Source organism: Mesitornis unicolor, unplaced genomic scaffold, assembly GCF_000695765.1.
Source record: "Mesitornis unicolor isolate BGI_N332 unplaced genomic scaffold, ASM69576v1 scaffold20439, whole genome shotgun sequence".
Lineage (NCBI taxonomy): Eukaryota > Metazoa > Chordata > Aves > Mesitornithiformes > Mesitornithidae > Mesitornis > Mesitornis unicolor.
The window spans coordinates 16,982-40,038 of record NW_010206811.1 but is presented as its reverse complement, the minus strand read 5'-3'; the positions used below and the strand labels follow the sequence as shown (position 1 = coordinate 40,038).

The 23,057-nt window shown below is 36.6% G+C and overlaps 1 protein-coding gene across 1 annotated transcript in view; it reads right to left on the bottom strand.

The window, feature by feature from the left end:
• Positions 1 to 20,062, bottom strand: part of LOC104546506 (ankyrin-2-like) — a gene marked incomplete at its 3' end in the record, with an annotated part of 70,546 nt that extends 50,484 nt beyond the window's left edge. Inside the window, exons 1-2 of the mRNA XM_010191915.1 lie at positions 19,715 to 20,062; positions 8,513 to 8,614 (exon numbers count right to left, since the gene is read on the bottom strand). Of these exons, the coding sequence (XP_010190217.1) occupies positions 8,513 to 8,614; positions 19,715 to 20,062 (450 nt within the window). The remainder of the gene's footprint in view (positions 1 to 8,512; positions 8,615 to 19,714) is intronic.
• Between the last annotated feature and the right edge of the window lie 2,995 nt (positions 20,063 to 23,057).

Below are 23,057 nucleotides of genomic sequence, written 5' to 3'. Positions count from 1 at the left end.
CAGCTTAAAAAGACAAAATACAACTCCGGCAGTTATCCAGTGTTACTGCTGCTTCATCAACAAACCGCATACAAAACCTACAATACAGTCACAGTGTGAGCTTTTACACACTCCCACCTAAACTCAGCTGTGACAGGTATAGATGGTAACCTGGTGGTCCTAGAAAGCTTTACTCACCTTTTGCTGGTGAAGTATAAGCAACACAGGAAATTTATAAATGCAGGAAAGAAATTGTTTGAAGGAAGTGAGGAAAAAAGTGAACATTTGCTTGTGTTACTTCAGTATATGATAGACTTGGCACTAACAGCTTTTGTTAAATATACTAATTCTTACTTCCCCGAAGTTTACTTCAGTTTGAAGGTATTCATTAAGTATTCAAGATCTTTGAGAATATTAGGATACAAGAATGTATATTAACAAAATTAACACTCTTCTTTCCTTTATGCTAAGAGTCTGACACATTATAACTCCCATCGGCTCTGACAGAAGCTGGGATGCAACACTTTCCTGAAAGATATGCAAATGTTTGAGTTTCTAATTACTCTTGGCTTTGCCACACAAGGTTAGAATGGCATTTAAGCAACTGACAGAAGAAATACCATGACAGTCAACAAAAAGAAAAAACTCAAAAAATTGAATTTTTTTAATGTTTCAACATTCTCTTGAAGCATGAAACACAATGCACTTTTAACAAGTTGCTTCCACTGATACTGTATCTACAGGTCTATATATATATATATATATATATACATACACTCACACACATACTAACAGGCCAATAGCAAAGTAAAAGTTGCAAATACAATACAAATTAAAAGCTGTTGTGACTAACTCTGCATGGTCATGCAATCACCTTTACATGTTTTGACAGAGGCTGAGACTAAAAAGCACTATCATAGTCTTTGTTAAACTCACATACTTTTCTCCATCTCTTTAATTGATGTCATTCTACAGTTAGTGCAGATTCTGTTCTCTAAATACATCTCTCGGGGAAGTAAAAAGTGGTCAATCTCTTTACAAGAAGGATTTGGGAAAGAGCACATTAGAGAGCTGGGCATGGACTTTTTAAGTCTGAAAGTTCGTTGAAGGTTTTCCCAAAAATATCACAAAGAAATAAAGTGGACAGTTGAAAAAAAATAATTTCAGATTATGAAAGTTCTCCCTTTATGTTGCTTTATAGCCTATGAATTTGTGAAAATGAATTAACCTACTGAGTGACATCAACATGTGATACTGTAGACCTCATTATGCTACAGTGCTACTTCAGCCTATAGTTAGCACTATTGGGAGTGTTAGCTGCTTTCCATTCGGACTAAATGAGGGAGTAATTAATAGCTGGTGCTCTGTCAGTGAAGACAACTCTCAAATTATAAAGAAGCCAAGAAAATGAGAGCAAAAGCCAAACATACCTAAGTTTTAAAGAGCATTGGAGCTGGCAACCCCCAAAAAAGTACCTAACATTTGAGTCTTGTTCTGTTCAAGGTATCAGACTTCATGTGAGTTCATTCTGAATACAGAAGACTACATCAAAACAAATGCCAAAATCCATCATAAATTTCTCCTTCTAAGACAGTAGCTCTATCACTATGAAAACTGACAAGCCTCCAAAGACAAGATTGGGAAAACATTACTTTATGTTGTCTTTTAGATTACCAATTCTATTTCAAAACACAGCAGACAGCTGATGAACCCTTCGACTTGTCAGTTTTTTGGGTCTAACTTCTGCTAGAACTATGGGCTGCACAAATGCATACGGTAAAATTAAAGTTCATTTTGCTAGTCAACATTTCGAACATTGATTCAGAAGCAAGTTGCTTTCTCTTACTTCACTAACTAGAAATAGCAATCGCATCCTAAAATAACTAAATTTGTAACAACGAAAATAGTTTTAAAGGAATCAGAGATTTCCAATGACTATCAGTTTTTCAGTCTATAAAATACCAGTAATATATTTTTTAAAGGGACTGTTTTTAAAATGGGAACTTTGTCCACTGGTATTTCTAACTCTCTCCAGAAATAAAGATACAAAGTAATTTAGGTTTTTCAAAATAGATGATGGTGCTTGAATTCAGACTAAAGGTAAAAATTCATTAATTATTTAACTTGATATGAAGTAGAGGTAGCATTCAACAAAGCATAATTAAGTAATTATTAACCATATAACTATATTAATAACTGTAACTCATCCTTGCATTCAGTATATCCAGCAACATTAATTTCCATCAGATTTTGGAAACAATTAAATTGTGGAAATACTTTTATTACCAATAAAGACAGATCTCCATGAAAATTTAGGATCTGAGAAATAAATGCTAAAACTGAAGCAAGCATCTTCTTGTGTTATGTCTGTTCAGGAAAGCTTATTCTTATCATTCTTTACTGTTTTCTAAATTGGGATCTAGTCTAAAAATAGCATTATACTGAGAAAAAACCCTGCATATACAAGGCTTCATTTTTTAAAAAGTATTCAGTTACCTCACTCTTAAAATAAAATGCACCCCCTGCATTTCACCCTGTTAGCTTTTCCTCTTAGTCAGCTGGGGCACAACCACATAGATATCCCATTCAAACCCCTTGGAGGAGGAGGAATAACTCTGAGGCTGCACTAGCAGCTGCCATGTCTTACTCCCTATTTCCCAATGTCTAGAAGAGGAGTCTGCTACCACTCATAATAAAATTTACAATATACCAGTGATGCTTAATCAATAGAAGCTGAAGGTCTTAGTTATCAAAAAGCTTTGTGAGCAACATTATATGGCACCAGAATCAGAGTTTGCAAGAAGCTAAAGTGCTTGTATGTGCTCCGTGCATGGAGCAGGCTAAGAAATTGGGCTCTCCAGTCCTGACCATGTGGGATGCCCATCTCAGTTCATTCTTTGCACTTGGGAACTCCCACCAAATAATCAATGTCTTCAGCAAAACAGATTATCCAGCGCACAGAGAGAAGTTTTTCCTGGCTAACAGGGCTGACACAATCCAAATTAGACATTAATTTTAGTCATAATTCTGAAGGGGTTATATTGGCATTTTTTGTTTTGTACTGTTTGTCAAGAGCTCAAAACACTTCATATAGTCTAGAAAATTCCTCAGATAACTCAGCTCAGATGTCAGGTAAAATTAATTAATTAAATCATGTTGACATTGGATTTCTCTGTCTTGCACACTAGTCAACCACTTTTTTTACCTTAGTAAGTGCAGGTATAAGCCTAGCTTTGATTTTAACCACAGTGCAAAACCACAGATTCTGAAAGTGTATGGTGTCACCATCTGTCATCCAGGAACACTTTATCTATCTCAAACCACTAAAAATTACGCAGCATCTATATGTTTGCTTTCTTCTGGATTCAATTTCACCCATACTGTGTCAAGGTGCAAGAAGCCCTTGCTTTGCACATTAGTGTTGACATGCTTTAATGAAAGAAGAACTTTGCCAGCCAGTTGAAGAAGGGAAGCACTTTCCACAGAAGATAAAACCGTAGCAACTCTAGTCATATTTCTCTCATAGAAAGCAACAGATTATGAACACTGGGGAAAAAAGCATGTAATACTTCCAAGTATTTAACACATTAACAGTGCTCTCTCCTGGGGGTGATTCTTTTTTGTCAATATTCATTGGACTCAATGATTTTAAAGGTCTTTTCCAACCTATGTGTTTTTTATTATTCTAGATATAAAATCTGCTGGATCTATTTGAATATAAGAACTTGAGTCTAGATTTATACTCTCCTAACCAAAAGTTCACCAGGTTCTGTCCCATATAACTCGGCAAGTTTTTTCTTAACAGTTGTCTTTTAATGGAAACATTTTTCTAGACAGTAAGACAAGATTCCTTCTATATGTTTTCAATAAGCAGCACATGGAAAGTCCCAGTTTTTATTCTGCTCGTCATTAAATTCTTTGGCACAGACACCAGAATCACGCTCACTTTTGTATCCTAAACTTCATTTGACACATGCCTACTATAATCATGTGCAGCTTTTCTTCAGCAGGGAAAGTAATGTCTCAAAATATTGTACATTACTTCATTTCTTATTCTTCCATCTACTCTTTTTCAAAAAATAAATAGTGGCCACAACTGGGGGCTTTTTCATTACTTTTGACATTTTTCCAGTCTGAATGTGAGCATATAAGTATCAGAAAAGAAGCAAGGAATTTTATGGAGGCTTTCTTGGTGGTATAGATAACATTCCGGTAGTATAAAGCTCTGGTTCAGGAAAACAGCCTTCTTCAACCCTTAGCTGCATACTTAAATTCAATTAATTAGGACTTAAATGTAGTTTTTAAAATTGAACATGTAGCTAATTTCCCACAGAATTAAGGACTTGGACATCTTGAGAATACCAAGAAACTTTGAAAATGTATCCCCCACACCCTAAATTCCTACACTAGGGCTGTGTCTCACAGCTCACGCTGTCTGTGCAGGGTGTCCCTGCAGCAGCCTGGGCACCCCACGCACCACCTGCCTGCAGTCCTCACCTGCTCTCAAGTGGTGCACCATGTCCCAAAGACACAGCACGTGTGCATGCTTGTTTTCTCTGGGTGAAAAGTTCCTGAAGTAACATGAATTCTGTACCACAGGCTATTAAAGAAGAGGGGGTTTATTGTTTGGTTGGTTTGGGGTTTAAGTCCAATGCCACAAGTGATCTGTGCACAACGTGCACCATGGCCTGAGACAAGGCTTATGGAATCAAGGTTTGCTCAGATACATTGCGGGAGTGTGAGGAGCAGCAGCACCCCCAGCGCAGCCTTTCCCTGCTGCATGAGGAGGGTGGTCCCTGGTCTTACCTCAGACAAAACCATCTGCTTTCTGCAGAAGGAGCCTAGGAGGCAACTAATACCCACACAGCATGGATGATTATGGAACCAGGACTCAGGGGTGAAGGTGAGAAGGCAGGTCCTTTAACAGCACAGACACACTCAATATGTCCCCAAACATAGCCAAAGCACAGGAGTTTTTCCTTATAACTGTTACATGCAGGGATATGGGAGCATAACCAGTGATGCCACACTAACTAAACCTTTCATTAACAGTTGCTATTCACAGAACCCTTGCCCAAGACAGATAGCACAGTCAATGGATGTCAGGGGCAGCATGTTCACAGTCTTCTCCTCCGCTCCCAAACTTTCCTTGAATACCTGCCTCTTTTCATCAGGAACTCTTCCTCTTTACAGCTCTTCCACTGTTGGAGTCAAACAGAATAAGCTGTGCTGCCAGCAAGTTCAACCTGACACTGTAGTCTATGAAGATGAATAATCTTTGAAGTTTCTATTTAGATGGTGCACTAAAATTTTAGTTCATCTCATGATGAGTAAGTTACAAAACAGAGCTTACGTGACATTTCTATTGAATGATTTACAGATTTTAATATTGGTTTAAAACAATCTTTAAGCAATTTTACTTTCAAAATTCATAGCCATTGTCCAGTTAATGGTCATTTTTATCAAATCTGGGTAAGAGATAGGGGGAAGTTAAAACACGATACATCTTGAGCATTCAAGTCCACCTTCAAATAAATGCCAGTTATTTCACTAGAATGTCGAGACATTTTTCAGGACTGAAGCTGACACTTACTTGCATATTTATTTTAAATAACAGTTACAGTCCTATTAAATTTGATGGTACTAGTCACTTAAATAAGCGTTGCAAATGTAGGTCCCTAGGCTATGGAGCAAAAGTAATTGGATTTATACATCAGACTTCCAAAAGAGCCAAACTAAAGTATTCTACCATGATACAGTCATGTCAGCAGTGAAACTTTAACAATATATTTTTACAGCAATAACTTTCCTGAAAGGGGAGGTAGTATTTTAAGCAGAAAATTCAAGTAACAAATTGAAGTTACAATTTTGTAACAAAATGTAAACCAATTTATCTTATAGAGGAGATTGACCAGTGATAAAAACGTATCTAAGCTTACAGTTTTCTGAAATGAGGTTAAAAACTACGGCTACTCTTAACCATCTGAGGGTAATCAGAACTGCATTGCTAATGCAAGTGAGCTGTAAGATTTTAATCTGCTTAGACACAAGTTAGCTAGTCAGCTAAAAATACCACCCACTGAATGTTTACTTACAGGCTGAGATCTCCCAAAAATAGCAAGGGAAACCTCAGACTTCCTCATCTCAGGTCACAGGGGATCAGGTGCTTTGTGTGGGACAGCTACGGAAAATCAGCTGGCTGACCACACTGCTTTCAGTGTGATAAAGTAGTATAGAATATTTCCATAATGTTCAGACAGTACTGTGCTCTTTCTACTATTTGAGTGCACATTTTGAATTGGATTTGACCTTGCTTTTAGTGAAACAATTACCTCTACCATCCCAGCAACTGCTCCTAAGGGAGGAGACTGGTACTGCAGAGTGCAAAACCTCCTCCTGCTTCCTTTGAACTTCAAAATGAAGAAGTGTTTCAGAACCCACTGAATATATCTGAGGTCATGCACTAACTACACAGTTGCAAAAAATCCTTCTAAAAGTCTATGAAGGCCAAGAAGGCATTTGGTCATTAAATAAGCAACAGACCAAGAAAGTCTTCATTAGAAATGAACCACTGAAGTCAAAGATGCACCAGAAATGCAAAAAAGGCTGGTTAAAACAGTACTAAGCACTTTCTTATATAATAAGTTCAAGGTGTACCACAAGTAAACCAAAGGAAGAAGATGAGGTATAAATACTGTCTTTCAAAAACTCATTACAACTCTTTCTGCCCTTTCAAAGTAATTCCCTTTACAGATTTCTTAAGTAATTCACTAATAATTTTCATACAAGTGGCTTCCAGATATCAAAGAAGAAAACAAAAGGCTGGTTTCTTCATGGAAGGTCCAGAGATACAGCAATTGCAACCCAAATTCCAGAGACCTAGGGCATTTGCCATGGCTGGCAGGGTACTATTCCCAAGCACAATGCCCAAAGACCTTCTTAAAATTCTTTCAGAAAAAGGAAGACTTCAAATTTCATGTGGGCTTATTGCTCTTGCTACCAAAGAAAAGCCTTGCTTTTGTAGTTTTTCTTTGCTACCCCAGAAATCCATGGCTTCTAAAGCCCATGTTCATCTATATCAGAGCAGGAAACAGCTCCAGTTTTCAACCTGATGATTGACTTGGAAAATGTGTACCTTTCACCTTAGTAATTAAAAAAAAATAGAAATGGTGTTTCAACAGACTTTTTCCTTCAGGCTGTCCTGGAGAATAATTTATCAGCTGTCACAGCTTAATGGAGTCATAATATAATTTCCTTACTAATTCTAAAGGTAAATGCAGGCCTATTTCCTAAATATTTTATTTATTTGTAATAGGTATGTCCAGATCAACTAGCAGCTCAGCTACTGGAGACGATTTACATTAGGAGCAGCAACATCTCTCTCACTGTGTCTCAGGACACAGTAAGGAAAATCTGGATTATTGCTGGTCTTAATATGAATAGTGATCAAAAGAGAGAAGACAGTATAGGTGTTTTCTCCATAACAAACCTAAAATAGTATTTTTACTTCCATTTTTCCATCATCTGGTACCAGTATACTCCATTTCTACACATTTCCCAAAAGACAGAGCAGCTCCATATGTCCTATACCTGAAATGTACTCTGCCAAAAAGGGAATACTATTGATTAAATCAGAATGTAAATGTAATGTGAATGATGAGAGGGAGGGGAAGATTGGATTCACAATGGAAATATCTTTCTTTTCTTCAGTAAAACACATACCTTCCATCATTTTTCTGTCTTTAGCTTATTTAGTGATACTTAGGTGACACTTTTCACCAGAAAATAGGAAAAAAAAAACAAACTGATTTTTATAGAGTATTGTGTACCTGCAAATAGTATTTTACTTCTAAAATTTATTTACTAAAATAGTAACTGAGTGATACAAATAAAAATATATTAATAAAATCCAAAGATAATGTATAAACTTACCTACTTATTTTGATAGCATTTGCTCTTTTCAATATCAATTATTCAATTGCTATCCCATTCCCCCAGCATTCACATTAATTTAATGAGCAATCCAAGCAATAACAAGCCCTGAAAACTAAGCATAAAACTGAAAACCAGACAATGTTTCCTTATTTTCTATTCTAGAGAAACATGTATTAAATTACTGTAAATGGGGCCAGGGTAATTTCCGTCAGAATAGTAAAAATTCTGCTTATTACAAATACAGACATGTAAAGTTACTTTTTGGTGTGTTGTTTGTTTGGTTTTTTTTAAGTTATTGTTATTACAATCATATCAATGAGAGCGTGTCGGAGAAAAGAACTCTTGCTCAAGGTACGATGGAAATCCCAAACACGAAAAATGTCCTCAACCTACAGGGTTTCTGCAAAGCTTTTCTAAAAGCAGCAAAATTATATAGACATTATTAACTTCCTGTAGAAAGACAATGAAGAACAAGACTTAAAATTAAGCTTGAGGCGAATCAAAACAAATATATGAAGTAATCTACCCTGAAAAAACTGGGTTTTGAGGAGTTTCTTGTAATTCACTCTTGTATACTTCAGCCCTTCAAGTATCTTACCTGATTGCATGTGTTAATGTCTATTCCACTTTTCAGGTATTCCACTACTTTGTCCAGATTGCCAGCTCTGGCAGCTCGGAGAAAGCTTGCATTGCTGTCAGACTGTAAAAAGAAGAAAAAATTATCTCTAGTTAGCTTCTGCATAAAAGAGGGCACTACTTCGTTACCAGTGAAAGGTTTCCACATTTTACGCAGCAGGAGAATAAAACTGTGAAGAAAACTGACTTTGCATTATATCTGCATCAATTAACATACACATACTTTAAAAAGGCTATGCTGGCACAAAAGAACTGCAGAGCTGTCAAAGGAGCAAAGTAATTGCAATAATTGCTGAAGTTCAAAATTTAGCAAGAACCAATTTAAAAAAAATCGTAGTAACTGATACTAGCAACAAGACAAAAAATGCATCAACTTACTAGCCATAGTTTTCTGGACTTTTATATATATGCCTGAAACTGTCAAAAATAATAATCATGTTATTGGCTACGCTACTCATGAAAACATACATAGGCTTTGGATTTGTCCTTGGTATAAAAAGTTAAATTACTCCAACGCACATTCGTGCACACACACTGGCTTAACACAAAGGTAAACACTGGAAAAAAACCCAATATCCAAGTGCAAAAAAGTCCTATGGATATATTTTATCACCTGTGACACAGAAGTGAGGCATGCTAAAGGAAAAGAAAAAATCCCACAGCATTGGGCAGCCCTGCAAGTGTAGCTAACCATAGACCAAAGCAGATGAAGGACTCAAGCCTGAGTATCTAAATCCAGGATAATGTTGTAACGTTGCTCACTCCTAAACTGTCTGCATTCCTACGATGGCATTTAAAGCCGCATTAACATTTACAGGTTTGCAAAAAAAATGAACATATGATTGCAATTTTCGGCTAAGTGATGGGATGTGCTGTTAAGCAAGGGGGTGTGAAATGCATCAGCGCTCTTAGCTTTATCTACGATTATGACATGAAATTACATTGGCTACTTGAAACCAGCATACACTTTGATGTGCACCCACGTGTGAACCTACACACGGGTAAACTGGGTACTAATGCAACTGCTAATACCAGAAGAAAAAAAATAAAAGTCATGCAATGGTTAAACAGAATAAGCATTTGGAAACGTGCATAAAGACAGTAACCATTTTCATACTTAATAAATGGAGTAGGAATGTGTTTCAAAAAGCAGTTAAATAACTGTAAAAGCCTCTTTTGTGGAGATGTGATTAGAGAAGCACAGGAGGGTACAAGCCATTGGACTAGTACTTGGCATTCTACTGAAACACCTCTGATTGAGCGTGTTTCTCATATAATTTCACCTCCTTGCCAGAAACACCAGGTGAAAACCACTCTTTCACATACTGAGAATATCCTAAAAACCTCCCATTTTCAGCTTATTAATACAGATCAACAAAGCAATTTATTTCAGTCTCCCTACTTTATCACGCCGTACTAACTCACTTGACAATCCTTGATTTCAACCTATTTTAATCTGCAACAGATGGATGTCATCAAAATGATTCTTCTTACAACTGCGCTACATGCCAAGACAAAAATATTTCCTTTTAAATTCCTTTCAGCAAACTTCAGCACATTTTCCACAGCTTTTACTGTTAAGAAAACAGACCATCTTTCTAAACACATAGAAGGGTGAAGAGGAAGGTAGCACAGGAATTCACATTGACAGAACCCTTTTATAGCTACGGGCTTCAGTCAGGCGAGCATTCGGATCAGGCTTGACACGGGAACAGATTTTCACAGGTACTTGAAAGAGATCCCTTCTAAGATTGAAGGATAGGTATTAGCACCGTGCCCTCTCCTATGATGTGCATGCGAAATTAATGGGAAAAGCAATTTTGCCCTCAATAGGACACAGATTTTACCTTGGTTTTCCATTTTTTTCATGCTTTACTACTTCTACAATAGTTTAACATGCCAAAACTGCAATAATCTGTTTATATACTTTTAAAAGGTTGAGAACAACACAACAAATGAACATCTACAACTTCTGTTTTATTAGGGATGAATCAATAATTGCTTGTTTTTCTTTCACGCAGAGTAACATGAAAGGCTAAAAATGTTGAAATCCAATTATTGCTGGAAGCTCAGACTGTAGCTAAGACCATACTCATATATTCCATTTGTTTCTGGCTAAGAATATGCAAGCAGCACTTTCAAAATAGGTTCTCATTTCCTTCATTCCTACTTTCGTTATGTCAAAATTAAATCATTGCCATGCACATCGCTTCAAGACATATCACATACAGGCAAATATCAATCACAATGCAGAATATGAACTTCTTGTCTACATGAGGAGTTATTATAAATTAATTATTCATTATTAACTTCCTGTACAGGCATTTTTATTCCATAAGCATCTACGGCTGTGTATGTTCTCACTCTGAAATAACAGTGCTTGACTGTGAATAGAAGAGAAACAAAACTGCTAAAATCCCAGTGAAACACAATGAGATTTTGATGCTTCATTCAGGTGCCTTTGAAAATCCTAGCCCACATGATCTTTGGTTCTTCATGAACTTTCTTACTGTAACATGTACTGATCTCAGGTGAATATAATTGCACCCATCTTTTCATAGTCTGGCCTCTCCTATTTAAATATAGTTTCTCACAGACTTGCATGATGTTCTCCTTTAAATCAAACTTGGACACACAAATAGAAGCAGCAATTCAGCTGCTTCATATAAAAACTCACATAAAAATAGCAGGAGCACTTCCACAAAATACCCAAAAGACTCAGCACTGTGTTTTAAAGCTTAGAAGTCCTGGAAATTAGGAGTACTCATATCTGTATTTTCTTTCCAGGTTTGGTTTGTAAACACTAATTTTTCAGTAGGTCCTCAGCAATTTCTCCTTTTCTCCATTCTTTCAAGGTCTTTAAAAAAGCATTTTTGTCAGTATGACTGTTTCAGCAATTTACTCGCTTTAGCACATTATGAATTCAAATCCATTTTGACAAAACTACCTCAATAATCAACAGTCACCATTTTCAGTAGTCATACCATGCTAGGAAACTGTGGTTTGTGGGCTTTTTCAATTGATTCAGTAATCTCATTAAATATTTTATTTCCTTACATGTTGTTTCTTACTTGACTTCATGATGCATTTCAAAGACACATAAGCTGACATGTTGGTCTTCACTAGTTTGTCAACTGGCGAAGACAGTCTGTCAACATACTGTAATTTAACATACTTTCTTCTTAAGAAAGAAGACAAAAATATGAAGTTAAGAGTCCGTTGCACCACATGACACTTATCACGCCATCACTTCCTGTGCATACACCTCTGAGATTTTTAGAAGTTATAAACGCGTATGCAGATCATACTCAAAAACAAGCACTCTACCAATAAAGAAAAAAAATAACTACAAAAGAAAAATATGCCTTAAGCAGCCTACCAGCAACCACATGAACAGGACAGGCTTTCAATCTGGGAAACACCAGTGATGACATGTTAATTTGCAAAGTCTCAGCTGGCATCTCTACATGTCACCAATAGTTTAGGTCATAAAGAATTAAGGATCACTTTGTTTACACGTGGCCACTCAGACTGTGCAATCTAATCAATATGTTATTAATATGCTAGTAGAGTACTACAAGTCTTTGATGACTACTTTTTTTAACTTGTTTTTTAAACTCTGTTTGCAATACAATTCTAATATACACTATAGATTTGCGTATATATGGTGTTACTGAACTCCTATCTTTTAACTTTATTAACTTTTGACTAGGGAAAAAATAATTTCAGCCAAAAATGAGAATTTTCAGAGTACTATGAATACATTACTCTGAAATTACAATGTGAAAAAAACACTATAAACATAAGTACACTCCCAGCAGAATGCAAAAGTGTTCTTTACAAGTACCTAGTTTTCAGATGTTGCATAAGAAAATAGAGGAAAGGCTAGAGTGAGCATACTTGATTTAAAAATGAATAAATGCAAGGCCATGGATTCAACTTCTAACTCTCTAATTGCAACGTCAGAATTTTGCCTGAATTTGAAACATATAGTTTGGAGAGTTTCACTAATTAAATCATGTATGGAACTTTGTTTTTTATTGAAATAGTCAGAAACTTTCCCTTCTGGGTCCTCTGTTCTCGCTCTGGTTGCCTTTTCTGTCTCATAGCATACCACATTACTTATCACACAAAGCATGTGCCCGTTTCTGAAAATCATTTTATAGAGATGTGCAAAAGTAAGTTGTGACATGTAGTGATGAAGTAATATGCTGTACCAAACTCATAGGAATTTCTTCACTTATTCGAATTTGCTGGTGAAAAACAGCTTCATGCTTAAGAAGGAAAGCCTAGGAAAGTATGAAGCTTCAGTTTTCAATAGCTAAAAGACAGGTCTTATAATAACATTATCCAAACCATCCAAATACTTGTTTGAAATCATGTCCATAGTAAAATTACTCCTACAGGTTGGCTTCCCCTCTTCCCTCCGAATAAGGTGAATGACCCCAGCCTGTCCATAATCAGAAACATCTCTGTGGGAGAACAGAATCTGACAACAAGACCTACTAACAATTTTCATCTGTTAAATACAGTTTATTAATTGAATAACAGCAAAATCAGAATTCAAAACTGATGCACAGTAACCAAATAGTAGTTTTACACCTTAATTTAAGGTTTTTTATTTCATGTGTATTAAAGTGTGCACCTTAAAACTAATAACCCTTTTAAACTCATCTTTCAAGTACCAACTTTGGGACAGACTGCTTTGCTTTTATGGAGAAACTTTATTTAACTGTGACTTTTGAAGAGGTTGGCCCTGATCAGTAGGTGAGCAAAACCTGTTATTAACTTGTAGGCATCATATAAATTAAGAAACTCAAACCACTAGTAGTTATAAAAACTTCTGTGTTAAATTGAATTCTGTATTTTTATTGCATATAAAATTAGCATTCAGATAGAATGTGTCAATATGGCAGTCTTCAGGGTTATCTGACAGTATTAATGCCATGTACAAACTTCAGAGTTGTACGGCAGTGTTTGTTCAACAGCTGCTTCTATAAATAGTAAAATGATGAAGGCTTGTTAACTCTTTTCTTCATTAAAAAGCTCTTAACTGACTGGTGGCTCATCACAATAATATATTCAGGTAACGCCTGGAGTTGAGAATTCAGCTCACCACAGAAGGAAAGTTGCATACTATTAACTCAGGATTTCATGGCTTCTTGATGTCATTCAGTACTTAAAAGAAGCAGAGGGGGAAATGTAAATGTAAACATATTCCATTAATTTTTTATTATGTCATATTTTCTAGAGAGTCAATTTCTGCTCATACCCTTGAGATAACCACTAAATTTTGTCCCAATTGGCTTGGTTATTCTCTGATTTCAGAAACCATCTGTTCAAACCAGCCATTGTTTAATTGGGTGCAACTCTAAAAGCAGCACAGATGAGGTGTTACCATTACCCAACTCATTTGTCACACACGTATCTTTTACCAGTGTGATAGCTTCTTCCACACCAGCATTGAAATGTAAAAGATGAGACTTCAAAAGGAAAGACAGTGAAATAGCTATAAGAAAAGAAAAAGCTGATGTGCTATACAATATGTATGACCCAGGATTAAAACATTTGACTTCAAATCAAAACTAGGCTGCACATATTTAAACAAAGAAAATTATTGCCTGGCACAGGTGCCTGTGATAAAGGTGACTGGATTCAGAGGTGACCCCTTCACTATGTCCTATGTTCTCTCATTTGATCTGCTAAGGGATGTGTAGGAGCCAAGATTATACAAGGCCAGAGCAGGTGGGAAGATTAATGTTGTTTGCATTTATTATACATACTAGTAAAAGCTTTCTTGTTAGACAAAGACACTGCAGCCCAAAGGAGGTACAGCATGTAACAATATGCAAGACTTAGAGCATCCTTGAGAAATTAATTTCATTGGTATGACTGGAGATAGAAAGAGCCATTACAAAAAAGAAGCTAAGAAAATAAAACTAGGTTGAGGAATACATTATGATATATGCACACTATAAAATACAAATGCATTATAATTCCAACAACTGCTGAATGAAAAGATTCCTTCTTCAATATTAGCATATGAGAATTTTGTAGGAGGTCAGAACAGTTTAATATCTTACTATGAAGACTGTTCTCAGAGAGCTGCATTTGATATTTAGAAAGTTTCTTATTGCTGTTACAACACCCCAAACATGTTTTTAAATATTGTAAGGAGGATAAAACTATGCCTAACTAAAAGCTTTATCTGAATACCAGTTCCTGCTACGTGTTTCCTCCAGAAAGACACAACAGAACGTTATTACATGCTTATGAACCCTTCTAATTTTTACTAATGGACACTTAATGAAAAAGCCAGGCTTCAACTATTCTGTCTTTTGATATCAATGGGAACACTCCCAATTATTCATAAGAGATGACTTTCATTTTACGCTGGTTGTTGTATTTCGACACCTTTGATTTTTTTGCAAACTCCTCCTTGAAATACCAGAGCTTGCAGGATACCAGTCATCCCGCCACTCTTCCCGTTCCACTGGAATGTACAAATGTTTACTCAGTTCTGGCTTGCTTTTACCCAAAAGAACAAAGAACTACGTTTGGCAAAACACACCAGCATCTTTTCAATTTTTACCACATCTTTAGGTCCAATTGATCTCAAATTAAACATGCTCAAGTTCTTTGCTAAAGGCTGGATTTAGATACACGCTTTACTTTGTTCCTGAGTTTGGGCCAATATTAGCAAATGCAGCAGCAGCAAAAGAAGACAAAACTAATGTAAAATCAACCCTTACTTGCACCAAGAAGCAAATGTCTTCTATAAACCCTTTATGAGACCTAGCTGCCACAGACATCTGTAGGAGTCCTCCCACTACATTCATTAATTTGACATACTGGACTCACTGCCAGCTGACTTTTACTATGTCAATGAAGAATTTGTGAGAACTGAGGCAAAACCGCTTAATTTTCTATGAAAAAGAATAAAATTAGTCTTTTGCCCAGCTGCATGTTCCTTCCAAATAGAGCATTTGAAATTCTAAAAGTTATTTTAATCCATACTGATTTTCAAATACAAAGTAACTTTGTTAATAAGGTCCTAATCCAGAAGAACACTTCAGTACTAGCTGAACTTCAGGCATGCGTAACCCCTGATTCTATGTTCTCAAAAACAAACATTTTGGTCTAAGTCCCAGATTGGAAACAACGTGTGCAAGTCTGAATTATACTCATCAGGGTGAATGTCAAAAAAATTGAATCTCAAAAGCATCTGGAAGACATAGCCTGGATTTGAAAAAAGAGCAAAAAGGGAAAAGAAAATAAGAAAAAGAAAAAAAAAAGAAATAGGAAAAAAAAGGAAAAAAGGGGGGAAAAAGGAAAAAAAGGGGAAAAAAAGGGAAAAAAACACCAACAAAACCAAACCCCAAACCCAACAAATCAAAACCCAAAGGATTTGGATTTAAAGAATGAAAACTTTTACCATACTCTGAGTAATCCTAAAAACTAGAAGAATCTTCATGTCTTTACTGCAACTTTTAAACTACTCTAAAAATAGAAATGGATAATCCTATTGTTCAGTGGGAAAATTTCCTGTGCTGAAATTTGAGTGAAAGTATCATTTATTCATTTCCTGAAACAAAAAGGATTCGGGATATGTTCAAATGAACCACAGGAACGCTGTTAGCTCTCCTACTTGACACTCTTTTACTGAAGTCACTTAAACACCGATATGAAACCAAGATTCCCACTAAAGGAATTGAATAATATTAAGAGAAGGAACAATATTTAGGACACCACATATTGAGATTCTGAGATGCTAGTAATAACTTTTAGAACTTAGCAGGCATTTAATTGGTTTCCACAGCAAGTTTCCATGACTAATGATGTCCCAAAATAGAGAGGGCAATACTGCTAGAACACCTCTAGAAAGAATTATTAGGATACCATTTCAAACATATCTAGCAGAAATTTGTTTTTGACTAGGCTTACCAAAAATCTATCCTGCAAATGAAATTTACGACACTGTCTACAGAGAATTCTACCTCTCTCAGTTTCTCATCCATTTTCACCCCTTCTGTTATCAGCAAGGGGACATTTTCTAATAAAAGAAATGCGCTAACACCAGCAGTGCTAAAGAATCAAACAGCTTTCCTTACCTATGCACCATTAAACAATTGCACATAGATTCAAATTTACTGATACCATAAACAGAAAAAAATTATTTCATGTTCCTTTGAGATGGACTAAAACAGATGCAAAGAAAATGGGTGTTATTGAAATGCAGCAGTTTCAATACCAGTTCTGTCAGAAAGACTCATCTTAAAGACCTTGCCTGTACAGAAAGGTAAAACAGATACCAGAGTAGTAAATGAAGAATTTTTACCATGGTATATTGTGGAAAGAAACGAGGTTTCATGTAGGAAATTTTTTTAGGATTCATGCAAATAGCATTGTACACAGCGCAGATAATATCATTTTCTCTCTTCACATTAATTCATTCCAAATCAACTGGGAATTACACTTGAAGAACATCTAAAGCAGGCAAAACTCTTCTCTTCGTTAACCATGATATTTGCTGTTTGTATGTTGGTCACGATACCAAATCGTCATTGTCTCCCCTTACTTCCCAGCTCTCATACACTGACATAAAAGTCCACATTGCCAAGTCCACTACTCTGAGCAGGGAGAGAAAACTCATCCTCAAAATGATGCAGGAGAAATGCTGTATGTCCCTGTCCTGAAACCTGGAAAGCAGTCTGATGTAGGTAGTCTGAAATACTCACATACTTTCAAGAGCAAACACAAACATAAGCAAATATTTAAGTAAAGAGGGAGAATAATGCACAGCGACTGCAACAAACCCCAGTGTTTTGTCATCTGAGATCTCTTCGTTTCAGCACATTTTAAAAAAATAGAATTAATTAAATCTATAATATATGGATATGAACTAGTTTGGGTATTTTTTAAATGCTGCTGTTATTTCAATGATGAACTGAGAATTGTAATTTGACTCCCCAGTTAAGAAATTTATTTGGCATCGTACAGGCAATTCAGGATACACAAACACACAGATTCCTGATTTCTTCAGCAAGATGGACCTGAAGTAGTAGACTGTATTTTAGTTTTAACAGGTTTAGATTATGCAAAGCAATTCTGCCATTCAAGTTGGCTGAACACCAACTGAATTATTCTGAACCTCCTATCTGGTACAAGATTCATGGACTTATATTGAGCTTGATGTGGCACTCTTTCTCAGGCACTATAAACCATGACAGCAAGCAAGGCTACAGCTATATAAAAGCATAGGAAATATTTAGCTAACATGGGATTCTGCTGGATACTAAATTCCTGTTTGGGAAAAAACAATATACAATTTCTCCCTTCCACACTGACATTTCTGATTTTTTTTAACCTTTTTGTAAGGAATCGTAAGAATAAATATAATGGAAGTCTGTGAACCTTCTTAGGGCAATACAGCAATTTTTCCTCTGTAGTGGTCCCAGCGCTGTGCCATCTGAATCAAGACACATATTCTAAAGCAACTCTGTCAGTCCCTACCAGAGCCATATAAAGCCAAGATCTTATGATTAAATGTATCAAAGACATTATCAACATCTCTGATCTCTACTTGCTATGAAAAGCTCTGAAGGCTGACTGAAAAGTATCCAGAAAAAAAAGAAAACAGAAAAATATAATCAAGGATCACATGCTGCTACGTTTGGCTCACTCCTGCCTCCGCAAAGGCCTGACCTTATGCAGAAGGGCAGCTTGGAGACTGTAAATTCAGAGAGAGAGAACTGTTTAAGAGTTTGATTATTTGTGTCACAGAGAGCCTACATACATTGTCACACAGTTACAGGCCACTCACCTCAAGAGAAATATTATAATGCTTGTTTGAAACAGTAACAAGAAAAATCCACGCATCCAGCAAGGGAAGTAGGCCTGTCTTCCCTCCGTCCCACTGCCCTGTGCTTGCATTGTCCTCTCCACTGCCTGCACATCTCCCATCACAAATGCTAGGGCTTACTTTTTAATTCAACCAAAAATTGTTTGGTGGGAGAAAAAAATGTCTGAAAGCTTGAAGAAACAGTTTAATTTCATGTTTTAGCTCAAATGAAGTTTTATTTCTGAAGAACTGGTCTCACTGTGTTGTCAGTGAAATAAGCAGTAGAACTGGTCAGAACAACTCAGCCAAAAAACCTTCTTACTAGAAAACCAAGACAACATCACATCTGTTTTCTAGGATGAAGCAGAACTACTTGTGAGTGGCTGCTGCAAGTGAGTCCCATCTCATCTTTCCTTACAGACACTGTAACACATCTCAACTACATTTCTTATAATGCATTGCAGTAATTCATGCAAGCACAAAGCATAATATTGACCTGAGAGCAATTTTATTTCAGATCAATACAGGGGAATATACTATATGGATGTATTGACAGTAAAGGTTTTCTACTCTTCATGATCTGTTAGAATTTATAACAATACACCCTTTCATTACCAAATTTGATTAAAATAAACATTTCATTACTGAATTTCCCAAGCAGAGGAAGGAAAAAAAAAAAAAAAACAGATAAGAGGCACTTAATTTGCCATAGACATTATGCAAGTATTCATCTCAATAATTTTCTTGTGGTTTGCAGAGCAAATGCTGACATTACTGTTATAATCACTTACTGCATGCCTAACTCTCAAGTCCTGCAGTCACCAGCGTAACCCCCTTGCGTGTGCCTGGTCCCACTCACTGTAACCTGCATCTGCATAAAGATCTGTGGAGCTCTGTCTCTACTGCAAACACAGAAAATAATAAAATGTACTGTACAGAAAACAGCTTAAAAAAATCCTGAGTTCTCTTCTGCGCATGATAGACATAGGATCATTTATAGCAGTCATACAAACTGGGATAATTTATTACATTCATTCATTTGAAGGACTTTTTTCACTGATGGTGATCTCTCTCTGTATATCAAAATCTTTTGGTAGCTGACAATACTTGGACTGCACAGCTTAGTGACAGCTGCTTTTTAATTACAGTCTGTCACAATAACAAAAGCAAAGCTTGAATATGGACACATTTAGCAGATCTTTTAATACTGCAAACTATCAAGTAAGATTCAGGCTGACCAAAGAGATTCTTTTCAAATCTAAGCTGTGCAACCCTGATCTTAAAATTTCTGTTTGATTCCTGTTTTCTTCAGCCAACACTTACCAGGCCTTCAGGATCTTTGCTTTCTTCGCTGTTGCATCCATAATAGTCAGAGGTTTTATCCCAATCTGGTATGTTCCCTTGTGTTCTCAAACCCTTATCTGAATGACAAAACTGGCAAATTGGTGCATTGCCCATATCAGTTCTTCTGCAACTCCTACAAGTGGGATTGCCCTTGCTCCGCTGAGGGTGCCCAGTGCTCCCACGGGGCAGCCGACGCTGATGATGCAGGAGGAGGACCTCGCCTGGGCTCTGATCCCCAGCCACCCGTACCAGGCTCCCTTCCCCGTGTCGTCCTGTGTCACGGAGAACCCGAAACCCCAGCAACTGCAGGCAGCAGTCGGTGACCATTTCCAATTCAGGCACTGCCTGTCTATTTTTACACCTACCAGGCCAGCTATGCATGTAAATGGCGTTGGGGTGGGGTGGAGGGGGGGACAGCTTTACAGCATACAGCCAGTCTAGCACGTAAAGTTAAAGTCCCACTGAGTGAAATGCATCTACATGTGAGGGTTATTGAATTACCCAGTTGCATGCCTTTGAATGTTTTGATTTTTTCCTACTGCTCTCGGTCTCACTGTTTACATAAAGCACTAAATTTCAGAATGTTGCTAATGCCTTCTCAGTTTCTAACTCAAAAAGAGGATGAATTCAAGTTGCATCTATTTGATATTTACAAAACAAGACAAAATGTACAAGTACAGATTTCATTACCATTTCAATCTAGTGATTCACATGGTATTTCATGTTCATGTAGATACTAACCATGATGAGTTTGCTTTTGAATTTATATGTCCCCTAGGTTTGATTTCAGAGGAGATCAAACATATCCAAAAAGGACAATCCCTGATGCTAGATCACTTGTCTATGTCATATCTGATCATGTTCTGGTTTTCTGTTGTTTGGGTTTTTGCAATGATTTTTAGTTAGAAAAGTATTTTTAAAAAAAAACAAACAATAAAAAAACTCTCACTGAAACTGAGTATAAGGACATTCCCTCTAGGTTTGAGTTAGTTATCATGATTGTACCCAGTAGGATAAATAATAATTTTGATTGGATTTTGGAATCCACCCACTATCCCAGAAGAGGCCTGCTGCAGAATTTAAAAACAAACAGACAAACTAACTAAACAAAACAAAAAATCCCACAAAGTTAGCTGAGAAATAATTAGCCATGTTCAAATGCTTCAGGAACAGCTGAAGGTAATGGAGATAACAGAGACAGACTCCTGTCTGTATGTAACAGAGTCCCATTGAATATATCACAATGCATGTGCTGCCCTTGAGTGGAACTGGCTAAGCATTTGAAAAATTAAGGCCAAAATTCAGACACAGAGTGATCTTCAAAGGATTGTAACATCAAGAAAACATTTTTCTCTTTGGCGTTTCAAGCTATTGCTAGCACTGCAATACACAGCAGTCAGCAGGCAGATGTCCAGAGCACCCTATCGATTTCTCTCCAGTTACCCTTCACAGTGGTGCCAGTTATAATCAGAGAAAGAGAGCTCTCCCCAGCCCCTTTTTAAGGATTATTGATTGGTATAGGGTTCTCTTTTGTGTTAATTATTGTAAGGTAGATTTAAAATATTTTTTCCTTGACTGATGAATGCTTTAGGATGGGATCATTCAGCTCCTCTGAAAAGCCATGGATGCTACGATGTGTAACGAGTATGAGTACATGCTGGATAGATGCATGCACAAAACAGCTAAATCCATTGCACTTTTGGTTATGTGACCATATACACATATGGAACTGAATGAAACCTGAACTGCAAAATGTTCCTGACAACATTATTTTTGCCAGCAATTGACAAATACAAGAGATGGAACGTTTAATCTTACATTCAAACAGCCTGAACTTCAAATGTAACATTACTAATGAACAAGAAAAGGCTTTGCTTATGTTAAAATTATATATTATAATAATAAAATATAATATAATATGTGCACAAATTACTTCTTAGCTATATGCAGGTTCAGATGTGAACTGACTATACTGAGAATGACAATAGTCCCAACCACTGCCTCTGCATTTGACGTTCAGTTCCCGCAGCACTGGAAGCAGTTTCTGCTTTTAATTTTCACTAGTGTTGTTTATGACATTTTCAGGCAAGGCTGGCCTACCCATAATTATCTTACACTGAATTTCTTCAGCTCTTCCAGGGCCTTACCCTATGACAGTAAGATCTATGCACTGCCATAACTTCTTCATATAGTTATAAATATAAAATGAAGGAAGAAGGAATCCCATCAAATGCTTGACTCAAGCAAAGTTCTTGTAACTAAGGTTCTAACATAAACTGGAACTAAAGATCCTTGGATAGAGCAATCTATTTAATGTGAAATGAATGTACTAGAAAACAGAGAAGAGGGTCAAAAAAAGCATGAGCTCAAGGGGAAAGGGTGGCAAACCAAGTACCATGCATTCCTTTGAAATAATGCTTGCAGAAAGCAACAATCTGTGTAGACATCTGATGGAGAGCAATGGATAAGCTTTCTGCTAGAGACTTCTAACAATATTACTGTTGTTTGTCAAAATGGTTCAAAGTCAGTAGGGCGAATTACTCAGAAAGCAAACATGTTCATGTTTTGCCAAACTTAGTTAGGACATAATACTCAAACAAAGTATATGTCTTATGATGTAGGATTCAAAGCCTTTGTGGAGGAACATGTTGCAGTATGTTTCTAAGTTCCCATGCTCTTTTTGGCTGCTGTTATTTGGGTATGAAACTCATACCAAAGCATCTTAGAGCTCCTCTCTGTACAGAAAAGTCAGAGCCTGCCCTGTGTTACACTGCCAGAATTACTCTGAAGCCCACAACCTTGCCTCTCTTCCCAAGAGAGTGAAACTTTTTAAAGAACCTCCTGTTTACTGAATCCACTTGTTTTCACATGCTTTAATATACCCTTTAGTCTTAAGCAGCACAACAGAGCTCTTTGCAACGCTAATTCCAAACCTTAATTACTCCACTAACTAGGAAACTTTCAGAAACACTTTAAAGTGCCTGGTAAGAAAGACAGCAGAGTATCTCACATACTGTACTTCAAGTGTTGATGCTAGCATAGGAAGTAACTGACTGAGACAGGATCCCTCTTATGCCCCAAAATAATGACGCTGTAGGAGAAACAAAAGAAGACTTCAATAGTCCAGAAAGCCACCTTTTTGCTCCAACCTATGTCTTGGACTCATGTTTTAAACATGTATACAACCCTCATACTTTTGTGGAAAAAAACAAAATCACGCTGGGCTTCATTTTGAGTTTGTAAGTTTTGCACAGTACTTGCGGGAAATGCAAACTGGTTCATTTATTTTGGCAGGTTTTCCACAAAGTTAACCTTGTAAAGT